General features: G+C 32.2%; 1 protein-coding gene across 1 annotated transcript in view; it reads right to left on the bottom strand.

Moving 5' to 3' along the window:
* Nucleotides 1-4,276: 4,276 nt before the first annotated feature.
* Nucleotides 4,277-17,042, bottom strand: part of LOC139489927 (GTP-binding protein Rhes-like) — a 51,600-nt gene continuing 38,834 nt past the window's right edge. The window contains exon 2 of the mRNA XM_071276773.1: nucleotides 4,277-4,818. Within this exon, the coding sequence (XP_071132874.1) occupies nucleotides 4,277-4,818 (542 nt within the window). The remainder of the gene's footprint in view (nucleotides 4,819-17,042) is intronic.

Raw genomic sequence — 17,042 nt, 5'->3', positions numbered from 1 at the left:
TCGACATTTTTGCCTGTTAGGTCTGTTTGTTTTGATAACAAATTATTGTCAATAGAATGAAAGTTTACTCGACTGTCTTACAAGTGAGAGGTTGAGCTAGCTACAAAACCAGGCTTAATCCACCATTTTCTGCTTTGCAACATTTTGTAATGCCTGTACCAAGTCAGGAATATGATAGTTGTTTTCTTTTCATTAGATGTGTTTGGGATCATGATTTTGCCATTTGATAAGGAACGTTGAGATTTGAATTTTCATTGGAGTTCGGTATTTTTGTGAATTACTTTTATAAGATAATTCGATGCACTGCCACTGCATACGAGAAGCATTTATACAACAAATGGTTTGAATTTTCGAAAAATGATAAAAGGGAAACTTCCTGTATTAGCAAGCACATTAAGTATCTGCATCCCAAATTGACTGCCCTCTTTAATTAACTTGCTAAAGTTGTGATAATCTTTTGGTAGACAGGTTTATTAATATGTGTTTTACTTTGATGACATTTAATCCAGATACACAAAGAAAAACTTTCTGTTCTATCTCCTTAATTTCTAATTTGTCCACAAAAGCAAAATTAGGCTACTTGTTTGTGCTTTTTAAGCATACGTACGTATGTTTGCAATCGAGGGCAGATAACGAAAATAACTTTCTGAATGGATTCTATTTAGAATTTTACCTCAAATTTGGAATCTCAAATGGTTACACATATAATATAGTTTGCTAAATACTTGCTAATGTATGATATGAATTGGTGATTAGTTTAAATTCTCATTTATTTAGATTTAGGAAATTTCTTTAGACATACTGTACTGTGTAATTTTTTTTCTCTCAGTTTAAACCAAACCTTACTTGAATAATCCCAAGGTGCATCAATGTTAAAAATTCAAAGATATGTTTATTCCTTTGGGGTTCTTATGTTACTTCCTTATTACTTTAGCAAACATATATATTAGTAATAGCCCGTAATTGCAAGAAGAACTATATGAGAATAAATCATTACATTATCCATAAAACCAGGTTCAACTCACAATTGTCTTAAAATGTCCTGCATCTAATGAGGAACATTGCAGTGGTTATCATTTTGTTCTAGTATATGTATGTTGGCGTTTGTTTTTGTTGCACTTCAGTGTTCCTGTTGTTTCAAAAGGTGATGTGTTTCTCTCGGTTTCAATCGATTTGTGACTTTTGAACACCGGTGTTCTACTGTTGCCTTTTTTATGATAACAATTTCACCTTTAGTTTCGTTATGCCTGTATTTGCGTAATATACAAGACAAAATTTTGTTCATAATTTTAATAAAAAATATAAATAAAACAGAACACTTATTAAAGGAATAACAACAACTTTAATCTTTAAATCTTGTGTTTCAAGCTTATATTACTTATAACAATTCAAGTCTAAACTCATACATACTTCCGTATAATAAAAAGAATATAGCATCAAAATAAAACAAACAAAACAAATGTCAATCAATACTACTTTCTTCTAGCAATAAAAGAACGACGTTCGACATGTAAAAAACACGTGGCTTCAATATCCACTTTGAATATAAGTATCTTTTAGTTTATTTTTTCAAACACTTTCTTCATTTGAAGGTAAATGCAAATCCAAATGGTGTATGCTGAAGGCAGTATAGTGGCTTATAGCTGTTGATTGCTGTGTCTTTGGTCTCGTGTAAAGAGTTGTCCCATTGGAAGTCATACCACATCGTCTTCATGCTTAATATTCAACTTCAATATTTTTGAATGATATAATTGTAGTTATGAACTCATAAGTATCACAATTATACATATTAACCATTATTGATATGTTTAGCACCGAAATATTAAAGTTTAAAGTTCTTAAGATCCTAACCAAATTGTATTGTATATATGTAATTGAGAAGATGTGGTATGATCGCCAATGAAATATCTCTCTAACAGAGACAACATGACGTAGACATGAACAACTATGTGTCAACCTATAGCTATAACCTCCAACAGTGAACAAAACCCATATACCGCATAGTAAGCTCCCGAAATGACAAATGAGGGCCCTCATGGGGTTTTTGATTATGTGATTACTTGGCCGTTTTTTTAATGATTATTTGATTATTAAGCCAAATATTTCATGATTATTTGATTACCTAGGACTGTATTTTTAGTTAATGATTATTTGATTACTAAAGATAAGCAAATATTTAATGATTATGTGATTATATTGGCAAAAAAATGGTGATTATGTGATTACTAGGACCCCCCCATGAGGGGCCTCACAAATGTTCGAAGCTTTTGATCTAGGTAAACTTGTTGTGTTTACCAAACTCCTTTTGTTGTGTTGTTTTCATATATTTACGCGATAGCCATTCCTTTCTGTACTCTCTTGTCCTTCACAATACCATCATTACCACGCATATATCGGATTCTAAATAACCTACTACATGTCTGATGACTTATGTGCTTACTTGTTATTGTATCTTTAAATAAATGGTATAGGTTGAAAAACCTAATATATTTTAATGTAAAGAGGAATAAAATCATACACATTAAACAATTGTCAAAGATTGAATTTGAAAATGTGTTTATACATCATTCAAAAGATTTACTGTCAAACTATTATAGACCTGAGTATGACTGGTTTTAGGTTCTTAACATTAGAAATATTGTCAACTATTCTGTTTTCGATATTATCCTACGAGACCATGTCTGATAGTTTATGTAATTTAGTTTAGTAAATACGACCACTTTTGTAAATACAGGGAAAATTGCTACATTATTTTGGAGTAGGACATCCTCTGAATAATTGACACCAATTTATGATGTTAATTGTTAAGAAAATTTATAGTAAAATGTTTAAAAAAACTATTGAATAACTGACTTTGATCGATTAAGTTCATTGATGATATGGACCATTTGTTAAATAGGGATATATATAGATATAAGAAGATGTGGTGTGAGTGCCAATGAGACAACTCTCCATCCAAATAACAATATGTAAGCCATTATAGGTCAATGTACGGCCTTCAACAAGGATATTGTTTTGTCAATTTTTAGACTTTCAACGCTAACAAACCATTGAAAATAGCAAAATAAATGTATAGATAAAAATCCGACTTTAACCAACTTGCGACCTTCAATAGCAAACAAAGGCAATTTATGGCAAAATTTTTCACTACAAATAATAACCAAACGACCAAAATAATTTAATATTATATAACAAAACAACTTTTAAAATATCATACTAAATAAATTTCAAACACATACACCACAAACACACTCACACGCACATTGCAAGGATCTTCCCAAATTCAAAATCACTTTATGATACTAGTAAGCCTATCGAATTATTCGACGGATCTGGCATTCGTCATTTCCATAAATGTATTTTCGATTTGTATGTTGGGGGGGAAAAGTCCATCTTAAATAGTTTGTTTAAAATAGAAGACAAAGATAGACTTTAAATTTTTTTTAGTATCAACAGAGACAGAATAATTTTTACAGGAAAACAGTGAAACTTTACTGTTTAAAAGTAGGCTTCTAAGCGACTATGGACACGCACTGACATATAATGACATTTATTTTTCTCCTTTCGTCTGTTTTAATAAACAAAAATGTATAACTCAGTTTATACATATTTTCTGTTGGATATGTTAGTGATAATTGTCCTTGAAGAATCTGTACATAATGAGTTATTCCAGTCTCGGAAACAAACCATCTTATTAGGTAGAACAATAGTCGTTCTGTATATTATGTCCTTTGGAGATCGATTCTAAGGAAACATAAAATTGACAAGGCAATTTCCATAGATATTAGATGTTTAACTTTGAAGCTATTAGATAATTCGATCTTTGTATTTCGATTTTGTCATTGGCAGCTTTGATTTATATTTTTGGTACTGTTTTAGAAACCTAGTTTTAACTTTCTTGTTTCTAGTAAACTAATATACAAATTGTTTTAGCACTTTCAGACTACGTTATAGGATATGCACATTTCAGTATATGATGCAGAACATGTCTCACAATCTTATTTATAAAATTCCAGAGAAGCCATCAGTTTATGAAGCCTTACCGGAAATAACATCAACACAAGAAACCACAAAAACATTACAAGACTGACAGGCACAATTTACCAAAAACATTAATGTATCGATCACCAATTAGGTTACTGATGACAACGGATTTTTATTAATACTTACGACTGGGTGATTATAAAAAATTATAAATTTCATTTTTTTTTTTAAATGTGAGATTTCTTAAACAACAGATTATCAAACCAATTAATAAGGCAACGAATTACACAGTTCACTGAATGGTGCATTTGGAATTACCAGTATTAGTCGCAATGAGAGATCTTGATGTGCTACCTCGCATTTGCGCTGTAAGTAGATCAGTTCGTATGCTTGGCCTTCGAGCATTTGGCGCAATTGTTCCACAAGCCTCCGACAGACGACGACGAATTGAAAGGCTCTTTCTACTTGTGGTTTCATCATCGATAACACCCGGATGCACTTTTCTGTGTAAAGAAGGGCTCATCTCGGCGGGCATTTTTGCTAAGGTAAACAACCTTATGAACGCATCTTCGACGTTGACATTCTTCTTTGCCGATGTTTCTGTGAAACTGACATTAGTATACTGTCGAGCAAGCTCTTCTCCTTCAGATGAGTCTATTTCACGATGTTTTTCCCGATCACATTTGTTTCCGATAATTACCATTGGAATACATATTTTAGGTGCAATCCGGGTTCTACATTGTCCTTTGATCTCATAAATCTGTTGACAAAGTCTTGTAACTTCGTTGAATGATTCTCTGTCGCAAATGTCATACATCAACAAGAAAATATCACCTGAAAAAGAAAAAAGAAAAGAAAATGTTACAAAATAACCTAAACCATTAGCATATGCAATGCCAGACGATGATAGTCAACTTTGAATTTAAAGAAAAAATGAACTCCGTTTATTTTTCTTGGAACTATAATTTAATTTGATCCTACCAAACTATATTTGAAACATAATAACACAGCAAAAGCATTCCAAAATAAAAGAAACAATCTTCAAATGACATCTGTCTTAATACAAACGGAAATTGTAAACAAATATAGAACTAGTTGGCATCTCCAAGTCTATGTTATTAACTAAGTTCAGACAGTACTCAACTGGCAGCACATGGAATTGTAAGTTCAAGAAAATAACGACAACAAAATAAGAATATAATTTGACAGCGTTATATTATATTGCCATTACTGTCTTTTAAAATCTGTGACATCTAAATCAATCAAGATAGCGATGAATTTAAGTGAACCCGAAATCTGACATCCATGTCTGATAAATCATAAGTTCTTCAGACAAGATAAAGTACAATTGTCATAGGAGTTGTACTCAAAATAATATAACATACTAATGAAGGCACAGGTTTTGGTTAGTAATGGTAGCTGTGTCTGTCGTCTGCTTGATGACTTTCTACAGAAATAATGAATTTCACAATTGGTACATCCATCCTTTTGTTCGACGACCGTTATTTCAACTTTCACTGACACTTTCATTAACTTTCTTCATTTGATCTTAATAATCTAATCAAAAATCACCATGCAGAACAGACATACTATAAATGTTAAGATACATGCTAGAAGTATGCTGCAACATGTTAATTGAAAGATTATAAGTTACATATACAGAAAATACCTAGGGAATATTACAGCTACCATAATGCTTGCAAGTTTAATGTTTGGTTGACTTGCTTGATTAATTGTATATTTTCTCTAGCACTGTAACTAAGATTGATATATAAAAACAATATAAATAGGTGGAGTTAAACGTGTATATGTTCCGGACCATATGAGTATTTGGACCATACGCGTATGGTCATGACCATATTGGTATATACTCATATGGTCGGGGTAATTAACACTCTGTTACAGTTTACTTTTATTCTTCTAAACTCTTCATATGGTATGACCGTTCATTAAAAAGACGCGATTATATAGGTAATTTTATTATTATCTTATAATAAAAAGATAAGCTAAATGAAAATTAGAAGTTTCACATAGTTAATTTTACTTACTTGATAAAACTATAAATAACATATTTTATACCGATGATCATTACCGATTGTCATTGTCGATTTGCTATTACGTGTGAATTGCAATATGTCGATTTAAAAAAAAAATCAAAAAATGTCTTTATGAACTGTTACACAAGAAGTCACTTGAAAGTAACATCGTTTATTTAAGTTGTATTGTGAATATGGTGTATTGCAGTCATGTTACGATATTTGAGATCTAGAGCTTCTTAAAAACACCGTAGACATATCGGAATGGCCCAAGACCTCGGTATCACTGTACACAGCAATAAAAAGGCTAGCTTTTCACTCGCAAACAAAAGGTGTAAATGAAAAGGATCATGCACAACCAAGACTTGCAAATGCAAAAAAGCTATGATACCGTGTGGAAGTAAATGTCATCCCAAGCCTACATGCAAGAATGTAATTAGCGATGAAAACTAACTATGGCATCAATATATATTTTTTTACGTAGTATTTGAATAATAAAATAATACACTGTCATGTAACCATCATTGGTTTTTTAGAAAAAGGTTTTGTATTATTGAAACTTTTATAATGTGTTTTAAAACATCTACCTATATCGTCTAAATACTCATATGATCCGGCCCGTTAATAACCAAACGAGTATTATACTCATATGGTACAACCATACGCATACGGTCGGACCATACGCGTATGGTTGAACCATATGAGTATACGCATATGGTCATGACCATACGCGTATGGTCCAAATACTCATATGGTCCAGAACATATACATTATGATTGAACATTATCAAATAATCAAATTTACCTATATATATAGGTTAAACTCCGCCTACTTATATTGTTTTCAGATGACAATGAATAACAATGCTTGAGAAAACATAAATACAAACAAAGCAGGCAATCCAACAAACCTTTTAACTTGCAAGTATTATTCTAACATTTGTAAAAACTCATAATTCGAGAAAAACTGACTACGCAATGGCGAAAAACAGAATACACCGAAAAGAAAAACGTTTTCCCACATCACTACATAAACTTAAGACTGAGCAGCAGGGATGATTTCAGATGCTCCGGAACGGTAGGTAAAATTATGCAACTAGTAAATAATTTTGAAAACTACATCAAATTGGGTCTCAGTAAAAAAAACGGGATGCCCAAACTGTCACCAGAATTATGACTTGAGTATAAAAGAACACTTTCATAATATACTCAGAAGATTTAGGCCATGAGTTTAAAATATAGTATGATCATGCTGTTAGCAGATTACAGACACAAATAGAAAATGATGATTAAACTGTAAGTGCAGTAGTGGTTTTATATTAGTGTATATAAGAATCAACAGTAATTTACCGATGTTCAAATCTCATTAATCTGTTTCGAATATAAAAAATCAAAATCAAAAATTAAAGGATACAATGGTGGTAGGATTGACACTAAAGTTCTTACAGATTGAGTGTACGGCTGCTTGGTCATCAACTCAACAGACTATATAAAAGCTTACTATTTTTTTTATAAATTCAGAACTTCAGTAACAAATCATCAAAGTGAGGATTTGAGCATAAGATGGCAGAGCTTTAACGTAATACATCTTTTTTTTCATATTGTCTCGAGAATAATTGATTGATTTTGTAAAATAATATATCACACCAGTTTATGATGTTAAAATGTAAGCTATCAGTAGTCTGCTGATTGAATGAGGATTGAATGGCCAAAATTTCAAGAGAATACGTGTAACATGAAACGAACATTATTTAACATGTTGAAGGAATGAGTGGAACATTGAATAATTAAGATATATATAATGAGAAAGAAAGGCAAATAAAGGCAACAGTAGTATACCGGTTTTCAAAAGTAAAAAATCGATTGAGAGAAAACAAATCCGGGTTACAAACTAAAACAGAAGGAAACATATCATTTATAGAGAGGAAAACAAAGGAACAACCGGAAAAATGAAGTGCAACAAAAACAAAAACAAACGCCAATATACATAGAATTGAACTATTTGCTTACAAACGATGACGTAGCTTAATTAGGCACAATTAAATCATTGACAGATATTAAAGGCATTAACTATTTAACAACAAATCTGATAGGTGTGCTCTGCAAAGATATATGGTCGAATTTGTATTAAAAAACTTTGATGTCACTGAAAAGTGGGTATATTCGATGGGAACAAAGCTTGTATCCGTCTCAAGCCACCTATAGCCCCATCTAAGAGTCATTGTGTTATTGTAAGATTTTTCTGCACGAAAAATTCGAACCGTACAGCTAACCAGGCACCACTCTTTATCATAGATTGACTCCCCGATTGGAGAACTACCTCAGTCGACATCACAATCATTGATTAAAATTATAACTTTTCAGTCTTATATGTATTAAGATGATATTTTTAAAAGACTCTTTTCGGTTCAAAACAATACAATGTTAACCCGCCTTATTGTGTTATTTCTGTTTAAACGCGGGAACAATAAAATGTTTCCAGACCATGAAAGATAAATTTAGTCAGGTGGAATTTAAAAAGAAAAATCACAAAACTACTGAACTCCAAGGAAAATTCCAAAGGGAAAGTCCCGAATAAAATGGCAAAATCAAATGATACAACACACCAAACAAATGGACAACAACCGTCATATTCCTGACTTGGTACAGGCATTTTTAAATGTAGAAAATGGTTGATTGAACCTGGTTTTCTAGCGCCAAACCTCTCACTAGTATGACAGTCGCATCAAATTCCATTATAATAACAACGATGCATGTACAAAACAGACATGATAAGTAAAATTGTCAAAATAGGGGTACAGCAGTCATCCCCGTGTCACAATCTCAATAAGAACAAAAACAAACAAATATTCAACAAAGAAGCACAAAAAGCATCTATCAAATTTAACAACCACATTCATTGATTTCTTATATACTTACTTTAAATCAACCCATAAAGGATTGAAATATTTGTCCAGTGACTGAATGGCAAGGTTCACATCAACTCTAGTGTAGAGTCGCGTGTTTGACGTCAGAATGTAAACGTCACACAGGAAGAGATATAAAATAATTTTGTCGTTCAAAGTATTTTCAAAATTATAATAGAACAATAACATAGTCGCGGGAATCTTTCTCATGTATACATTCTGATACTAAATCATATTCAGAAATATTTAATTATAAAGGTGCTAGATTTTTCAGAAAAATCAAGGCTTGAAACTCATTACTGTACCCACATCTTAATTTAATGAAATAATTAAAAAATAATAAGATCACGACGATATTACTTGTTGGAATGTATCAAACAGTAAAGCTGATTTATATAACGACAGGAAATGAAAACCCTCAAATAGGAAGAACATGATATATATATTCATCCTTATAATTGGAAATATCGTGCGAGTGTGTGTTCATTTCAATAAAAGACACTATAATATCTTTGGCTCTTTCGTCAGATAGATACAAGTTGAGAGTCATATATAACTTTAGAGGATGTAATTAAATTCATGATTCCTTATGTTACAAAACAGAATCTAGTATTATATTATGATTTTATAGTATAGAACAGTGCAATTAAATTTCAATCTTCAAACATATTTCCTTTCAATCCAATATCTTTTGGCTCCATTACAATGCATTTTGTGTAATATCATAAAACAAAGGAAAACCATGAATTTTCAGTAAGAGTCTGACCACTCAATTACGAAATAATATACATTTCCAATGAAATAGAATCTTCGTTGTTTATTCTAGTCACGTTCGAAGAACATACATACACACGAATTGTTTACTAATATAATGATATATATGTGAACGATTCTTATTAAGATTTGGCCATTTTTTTTAAATAATAAGCTATCACTGACACAGAAAGATTTTTTTTGTTGATTTTGTCAGCCTTCCAATACTATTACTATTACTAATTCTTATTTATTAACAGAAATAAAACATCTTTAGCTGATTGTAGTAATAAACAAGCAATATTAATACAAAAAGGATAACAATAAAGTGTATCTATAACTAAAATAGTTGGAAAATTCTTGTATTTTGAAATTAGGCTTTGAATGTTTTTCGGTATGCCTGACTTTCTAGTAGATTAAATCTAATCAGTAATACATTTAGTCATTAAAATATTTATACTGGCTATAAATTGAAAGTTAGAAGAGATTCCACATGATCCAATATGACAGATATTCTCTGTGGAATACAAATCTAACAAACTTATATGTATACTATTAATTTGTAAGAAGATTTCTCTATGTTTATATTCAATGTATTGATTACTCCAGGATAGGTTATTTCAATAACATATATATCGTTTGTCAAGGAATGTCAAAAAGTACCGCTAAGTTGACACTAGGGTCATGTTGATATCACGTCCATGTTTCAGCTGTTTAATTCATCGTTAACCACGATTAACGCAGAACAACGATATAAGCTCGTCTTTAATATGTTTTTTTAGTAATTAAAATTATAACACAATGTTTACTGCTGTATTTTTAACATTTTTACCTATTATGTCTGTTTGTTTTGTTCACGCATTGTTGTCAATATAATGGAATTTGATCCGAATGCCATACAAGTGAGAGGTTTTGCTAGCTATAAAACTATGTTCAATCCACCATTTTCTACATAAGAAAATGCCTGTACCAAGTCAGGAATATGACAGTTGTTAAACATTCGTTTGATTTGTTTGAGCATTTGATTTTGCCATTTGACTAGGGACTTTCCGTTTTGAATTTTCCTCGGAGTTCGTTTTTTTTGTGATTTTACTTTTGGCTGTTTCCTCGTATTTCATGGGATTTTCGTCCGATATACTTTCAACCTATACCTCTTCTTTTCAGTGTAGAGTAAGAATACATATAAGATATGGAATAATTGCCAATTTATAAAGATGACAAACACTTATTTTAATCCATTTTAACTTATAAGTCCATTGATAGTTCATGACTCTTTTTCATGAAAAGATTATTCATTGGTTAGCATGGCATTATTTTTCATATTTTTCAGATTATATTGACAAGTTTAGAAGCTTGAAAGAACCATCAACAGACATCTTATGCAAAGGTTAGTTGTCCATCTAAGTTTTACAACTCTAGGACTGTACAGCAGGACCGCTTAGTTGCAGCTACCATTAACACCTATAGTGGAAGAATTCAAAGTAAGCAAAACTCGCCTTGTGATGACATTAAAAAAATCATGATGACAAAGTAAGAACAGCAGAAGTCCAAGTGAGGACAGGACGAAAGAGGTCAGCCTCCAAAGCAGTTTTAGAGACATAGAGTAGATTGAGGCATAAAGATATTGTAGGAACAGAGGCTGTATGAATTGAAAGGGCCTTGGTACATCAAAAAGTTGCTAATGGAAAAGCTTGAAAGAACCATCAACAGACATCTTAGGCAAAGGTTAGTTGTCCATCTAAGTTTTACAACTCTAAATATGAACAGCAGGACCACTTAGTTGCAGCTAACATTAACACCTATAGTGGAAGAATTCAAAGTAAACAAAACTCGCCTTGTGATGACATTAAAAAAACCATGATGACAAAGTAAGAACAGCAGAATCAAAGTGAGAACAGGACGAAAGAGGTCAGCCTCCAAAGCAGTTTTAGAGGCAGAGAGTAGATTGAGTCATTAAGGTATTGTAGGAACAGAGGCTGTATGAATTGGAGGGGCCTTGGTTCATCAAAACGTTGCGACTGGAAAAACTTTAACACCCTAAAACGACGAAGTCTAGTTCAAAGAGAGATAAAATCTAGAGAAGAAGAAAACAGATAAGCAAAGACAGGAGAATTAGGAAGCCAAACCTCTTGGTCGAAATGGATGTAGCATGAGTTCGAATCCCGGCGAAGGAAGAACAAAAAATTTGCGAAAGCAAATATACAGATCTAACATTGTTTGGCCGATTTTTAGAAGACTATTTAAATTTATCGTCAGCCTTGTATCATCATCAGTGCCGGTGATGCGATGAATAAATCTGTTGTAGAGTGGTCACTGGTTCAGACGTACTTATATATATATATATATACATCAAACACCAAATCGCCTGCACTGTATCCGACGTGCTAGACCACTTGACTACCTGGGCCCGGTTGTTCAAAAGGCTGGATAAAGTTATCCACAGGATAAAGTCTGTATCCACTGGATAACTTTTGTCCGCTGGACAAATCCGGTTGTTCAAAAATTGTCCAGTGGATAAAATAGCTTAACCACGGACAAAATTTGTCCAGTGTCTGGGGGTTCGGATAAGTTCTTATCCAGTGGCTAAATATGGCTGCCCATGTGTTGTATGATGTGTAGTAGACATATACACTGTGTCTAAACCACACCGGCAAAATTTGTTCGGACTCGATGGTATCTAACATCCGGCACAATGACGGAACATTAATAGACAGAAGAAAGCTAGGTTTCTCCTTATTTTCTTATTTTTTTTATGATATCGAAGAATATAAATACACATACAACTATTTTCTATTGTGATATGCAATATTTTCTACAACCGTTCTATGTTAATGGAAAAATAAGTAAAAATGCACGTCAAAATGACGAATTGAGTGAACCTTGCCTCGAAATTGTTTAATTTCTCTTTAAATTGTTCACATTGTACGGAAAGAAAGGTACGGGAAGATAGATATTGACACGGAGATTGCAAATTTAGTTATTATGAGCATCTCAATAATTGTAACTCTGTGTATGGAACGAAAGAAATGGGTCATGTCAAAATGGAACTGGCCGGTTTCGTCAATGTATACAACCCGGTTTCGTCGTAGATTTCAAAATGCATAACCCGGTTTGGTCAAATAAAAAAAATCATAATCGCATTACATTATAATTGATTATTTAACTTCAGCGTTCAAAATGAGTTTTGTGGGTCGTTCGAAAACAAGTTCGTTCACCGGACAGCGGCTTATTATTTATATGAGTCTCAGATTCAAATAAATAATAAGCAAATTCCTACTCTTATAGAACACAAATATTTTAATTTTACTTTTCATTCCGAACTTTTTTAACAGCATATTGAGATTAAAGCTCTCTAAATATGCGTTTTCTATATGAGTTATGGGAAAATATGTTGAACATGTTTAAACTTGAAATTAAAGTTTACGGTCTTAAAAATCGAAACACACAATTGATATGTGATTTTCTCGCACAAAAGAATGGACACCTTTATAAGTAATCTAATCATTCCATGTATGTAATCTTTTCTACCATCGTTAAAAATAAATCTTCTTAAGGATAAACGTTGATAATAAGACAAATGTATATGCATGCATAATCGACATAGAAAATGAATGTAGGATTACAACTACCATGCATTAAAATAAAATTTATTTATCACTAATTGTAACTATACTGCTATGTACAAATTAGTATAATAGTCTCAGGTCATCGATAAAATTCAATAATAATTATTTTGTTAACATTATTAAAAAAACCGAGTCTGTACTGTCGCCATTGTGTTATGATGATCGTACACTGACGTTGGTCAATATATTTTGACAATATATACGGACAGACGGATTCAGTTTATTTCAAAGTGGGCGTATTTCGAACAACCTTTACATACCGCCGAGCGTAGCGAGTCAAACAATATTTTGATTATTTTTTGCTTTACAAAATCGTTAAATACAGGAATCAATATAGTTTTGGCAACCGAAGGTGGGGTCGGGGCGTGCAACCTATACGTCATCTAGATTCGCCACTTATCTTATAAAGTGTATACCGAATTAAAATATTGTAAGAAATGAGAAAACAGGGACACCCGGGAAATCGGATTATGTGAGTTGGATTATGTTTATTATAATAAATGCCGAATATCAAGTTCTTTTTATCGATTTCTATACATTTTTCTCAAATATATATAAAAGTTATATAGGAAAATGATAAGGCAGACAAATATACAAATAAATCGACTTGGCCGATATCCTAATAAAACTTATTGACCTTTAATTACGATTTTTTTTTCATTTCTTTGCGTTTTTACACGCCCGTCCCAATTTTGACAGGACGTATTATTGTATACACCCGTCTGTCCGTCCGTCCTTCCATCCGTCCGTTCCTCCATCTATCAGTCATTCGGTCCGTCCGTCTACTCTAGCTATCCGTCTATCTTTATGTCCAGCGTAAACATGTCGCACCGTAACTTGAGCTTATCTAGTTTTCATGAAACTTAACAAAGTTATTTCTTGAAATGGTCAAACGATTTGTAAACCTTTTAGTGAAAATCAAATTAAATCTTTTTGAGTTACAGAACTTTGTAAGTAAAACAGGAGTGTGTTTTTTGTTAACATGTCGCGCCATATCTCAAAATGATTTATCATTATTGCATCAAACTTTACACACTTCTTAGTAATACATGTATAAATCTTAACTTCTGCATACTTTATGGTGATGTTTTTTAAGCGTTAATTAAGTTTTCTTTGTAAAAAAAAAAGGGGGGGGTCACATACTGCGATGTATCTCAAAACCTATATAAAAAAAATATCATAATGTTAATGTTAAAAAAATAATTAGATATCAGTGTTTGCTATTGAGTATTTATATTCCATTTAAAATTAGTTTGAAGATCAGTGAAATAACGGATACGACTTTCATTAGGAAAATGTGTAGTACTATAATTACCTATGTAAATAAATGTAAACACGCCAAGTTTACTTTATAATACATATATATTTAATTTCTTTCGAAAGACAATGTTCAGATCCGTGTTAACGTTGCTTTTCATTAATTGTTGGTTTTAAAAAAATATAAAAAACCGGGTGATATATATAGACGAAACCGGGTGTTGTGTAGTAAACAACAATGACGAAACCGGTGTATTTTTATTTGACATGACCTATTTCTTTCGTTCCATACACATAAATACAAGTATTGAGATGCTCATAATGACTAGTTTTGCAATCTCTGTGTCAGTATCTATCTTCCCGTACCTTTCTTTCCGTACAATGTGAACAATTTAAAGAGAAATTAAACAATTTCGAGGCAAGGTTCACTCAATTCGTCATTTTGACATGCATTTTGACTTATTTCTCCGTTAATATAGAACGGTTGTAGAAAATATTGCATATCACAATAGAAAATAGTTGTTTAGGGGGCTACCATTTGATTTTTATGGGGGGGCTAGGATGAAATTTGAAAAAAATAGGCAGGACAGGAGTTTTGAGTAAAAAAAAAGGCAGGATGAGCATCTTGGCAAAAAAAAAAAGGCAGGATGACAATTTGTGTAAAAAAAGTCAGGATAAACTAGTAAAAAAAAAGGCAGGACCGAATAGAGTAAAAAATAAAAAGGCAGGACAGGGATTACAACTAAAAAAAAAAGCAGGACAAATTTTTTCATCCTAGCCCCCCCATAAAAATCAAATGGTAGCTCCCTTATGTATATATATTCTTCGATATCATTAAAAAACTAAGAAAATAAGGAGAAACCTATCTTTCTTCTGTCTATTAATGTTCCGTCATTGTGCCGGATGTTAGATACCATCGAGTCCGATCAAATTCTGCCGGTGTGGTTTAGACACAGTGATATAAACCACGCATAAATAGTGAATTTCACGGTGAACCATATAGAATTTCAGGCTAGGTAAACAGGTAAAGATTTTCTGAATAGAAGTTTAAACAATTTTTCTTTATGATGATTTGAAAAGACCTACCCAGAGAAATTATGCCATTCTGGACAGTTGCCACACAGATTGAAATTACTCTTAGATGTTTTTTTACAGTTGCATTGCTTGTTATTGTGTATTTAATATTGAAGTGAAAAAAAATCAGTTCGGACAAATTTTAAGAACGCCTTTTACTTATTATTACATGACGTCACAAAAGTTCTGACGTAAGAGATGCTCGGCCAACGCACCTGTTGATGAACAATACGATACAAGGTGTTTTTCATATCGCATACATTTTCTAACTGCGATTCGGAAAGCACATTAGAATAATCAGAAATACTGGTCAGTTCTCTTAAATTAAAGGACAATGTAGGATAAGCATCAGAGAACGACCCCCTTATTTCGTTCAAATTAAAAGTGAATTGCAATTATTATAAAACTAATATTTAAAAAAAAGATTAAAAATCCTGTATTTTTGTAAACATCAATAGATTTTCCAACTCCTGCTGATATTATTCATGCTCTGTTGCTGTAAACACCTCAATATTCGCGAAAGGCAGAAAAATTGCAGTTTCAAAACCTTTTTCTGCATTTTAAACTATGAGCGTACCTACGGCCCACATAGCCAGAAATTAATAGTGGTTTTGCTAATTAATATTCATAATATGTAAATGAGAATTGTACCACGTGATAGTAGTTTGAACTGGACTGGCTTGCTATCATTAAAATCATTAAAATCTTTAAAACACGGATATTATAAGTTGCCCGTCACAGAGTCCTTATTTACAATCACTTTGATATTTCCGTAAAGTTGTCAGGCGGTCAAAATCAAAACAATGAACGCAAATTTAGTGAATTGTTCGTGCTTTCGTGAGTTTATTCTTCTTGAAATCGTGACATTTTAACTTTACGTGGGAACCTAGAGTTCAACGACTACACATACAAGGTTTGGACTTGCTTATTCTTTGGAAGTTCAAGTTTCAAATTTCACTCCGGCAACCTGTTTTTGTAATGACCTTAGTAGCCAATTTTCAACACGAAGTTTGCAAATTTGATGTTTCAGCCATTTTAGCCTGTATTTTACACTGCAATGTTAAAGGCCTCTCGCCTCAATTTTTAAAATAGCTCAGGAACCTGTATTTTTGCAACAACAGTCATTATGTTTCGTTTAACTTTAAATGGTGTATATTGTTGTGTATATTCATTTTCTGCCCCGGCAACCTGTCTATCACTTAAATTAAAATTAAAACAGACATTTTTTCAAAATTCCCTATCATTTTAATGTAATTTCCGTGACCCGTATCCGATTTCTTTAGTATAATATTCAAATAAGCAAAGTGGCGTTGATTTCTGGATATGACGATCATATTTATACCAGACATTTTTTGAACATAAATGTTGATGCAGTTCAAATATTTTAGTGGGCCGGGATCTCCTGTA

The sequence above is a fragment of the Mytilus edulis genome, chromosome 9 (assembly GCF_963676685.1).
Source record: "Mytilus edulis chromosome 9, xbMytEdul2.2, whole genome shotgun sequence".
Lineage (NCBI taxonomy): Eukaryota > Metazoa > Mollusca > Bivalvia > Mytilida > Mytilidae > Mytilus > Mytilus edulis.
The sequence above is the reverse complement of the archived record's forward strand: the minus strand, read 5'-3'. Positions and strand labels throughout refer to the sequence as shown.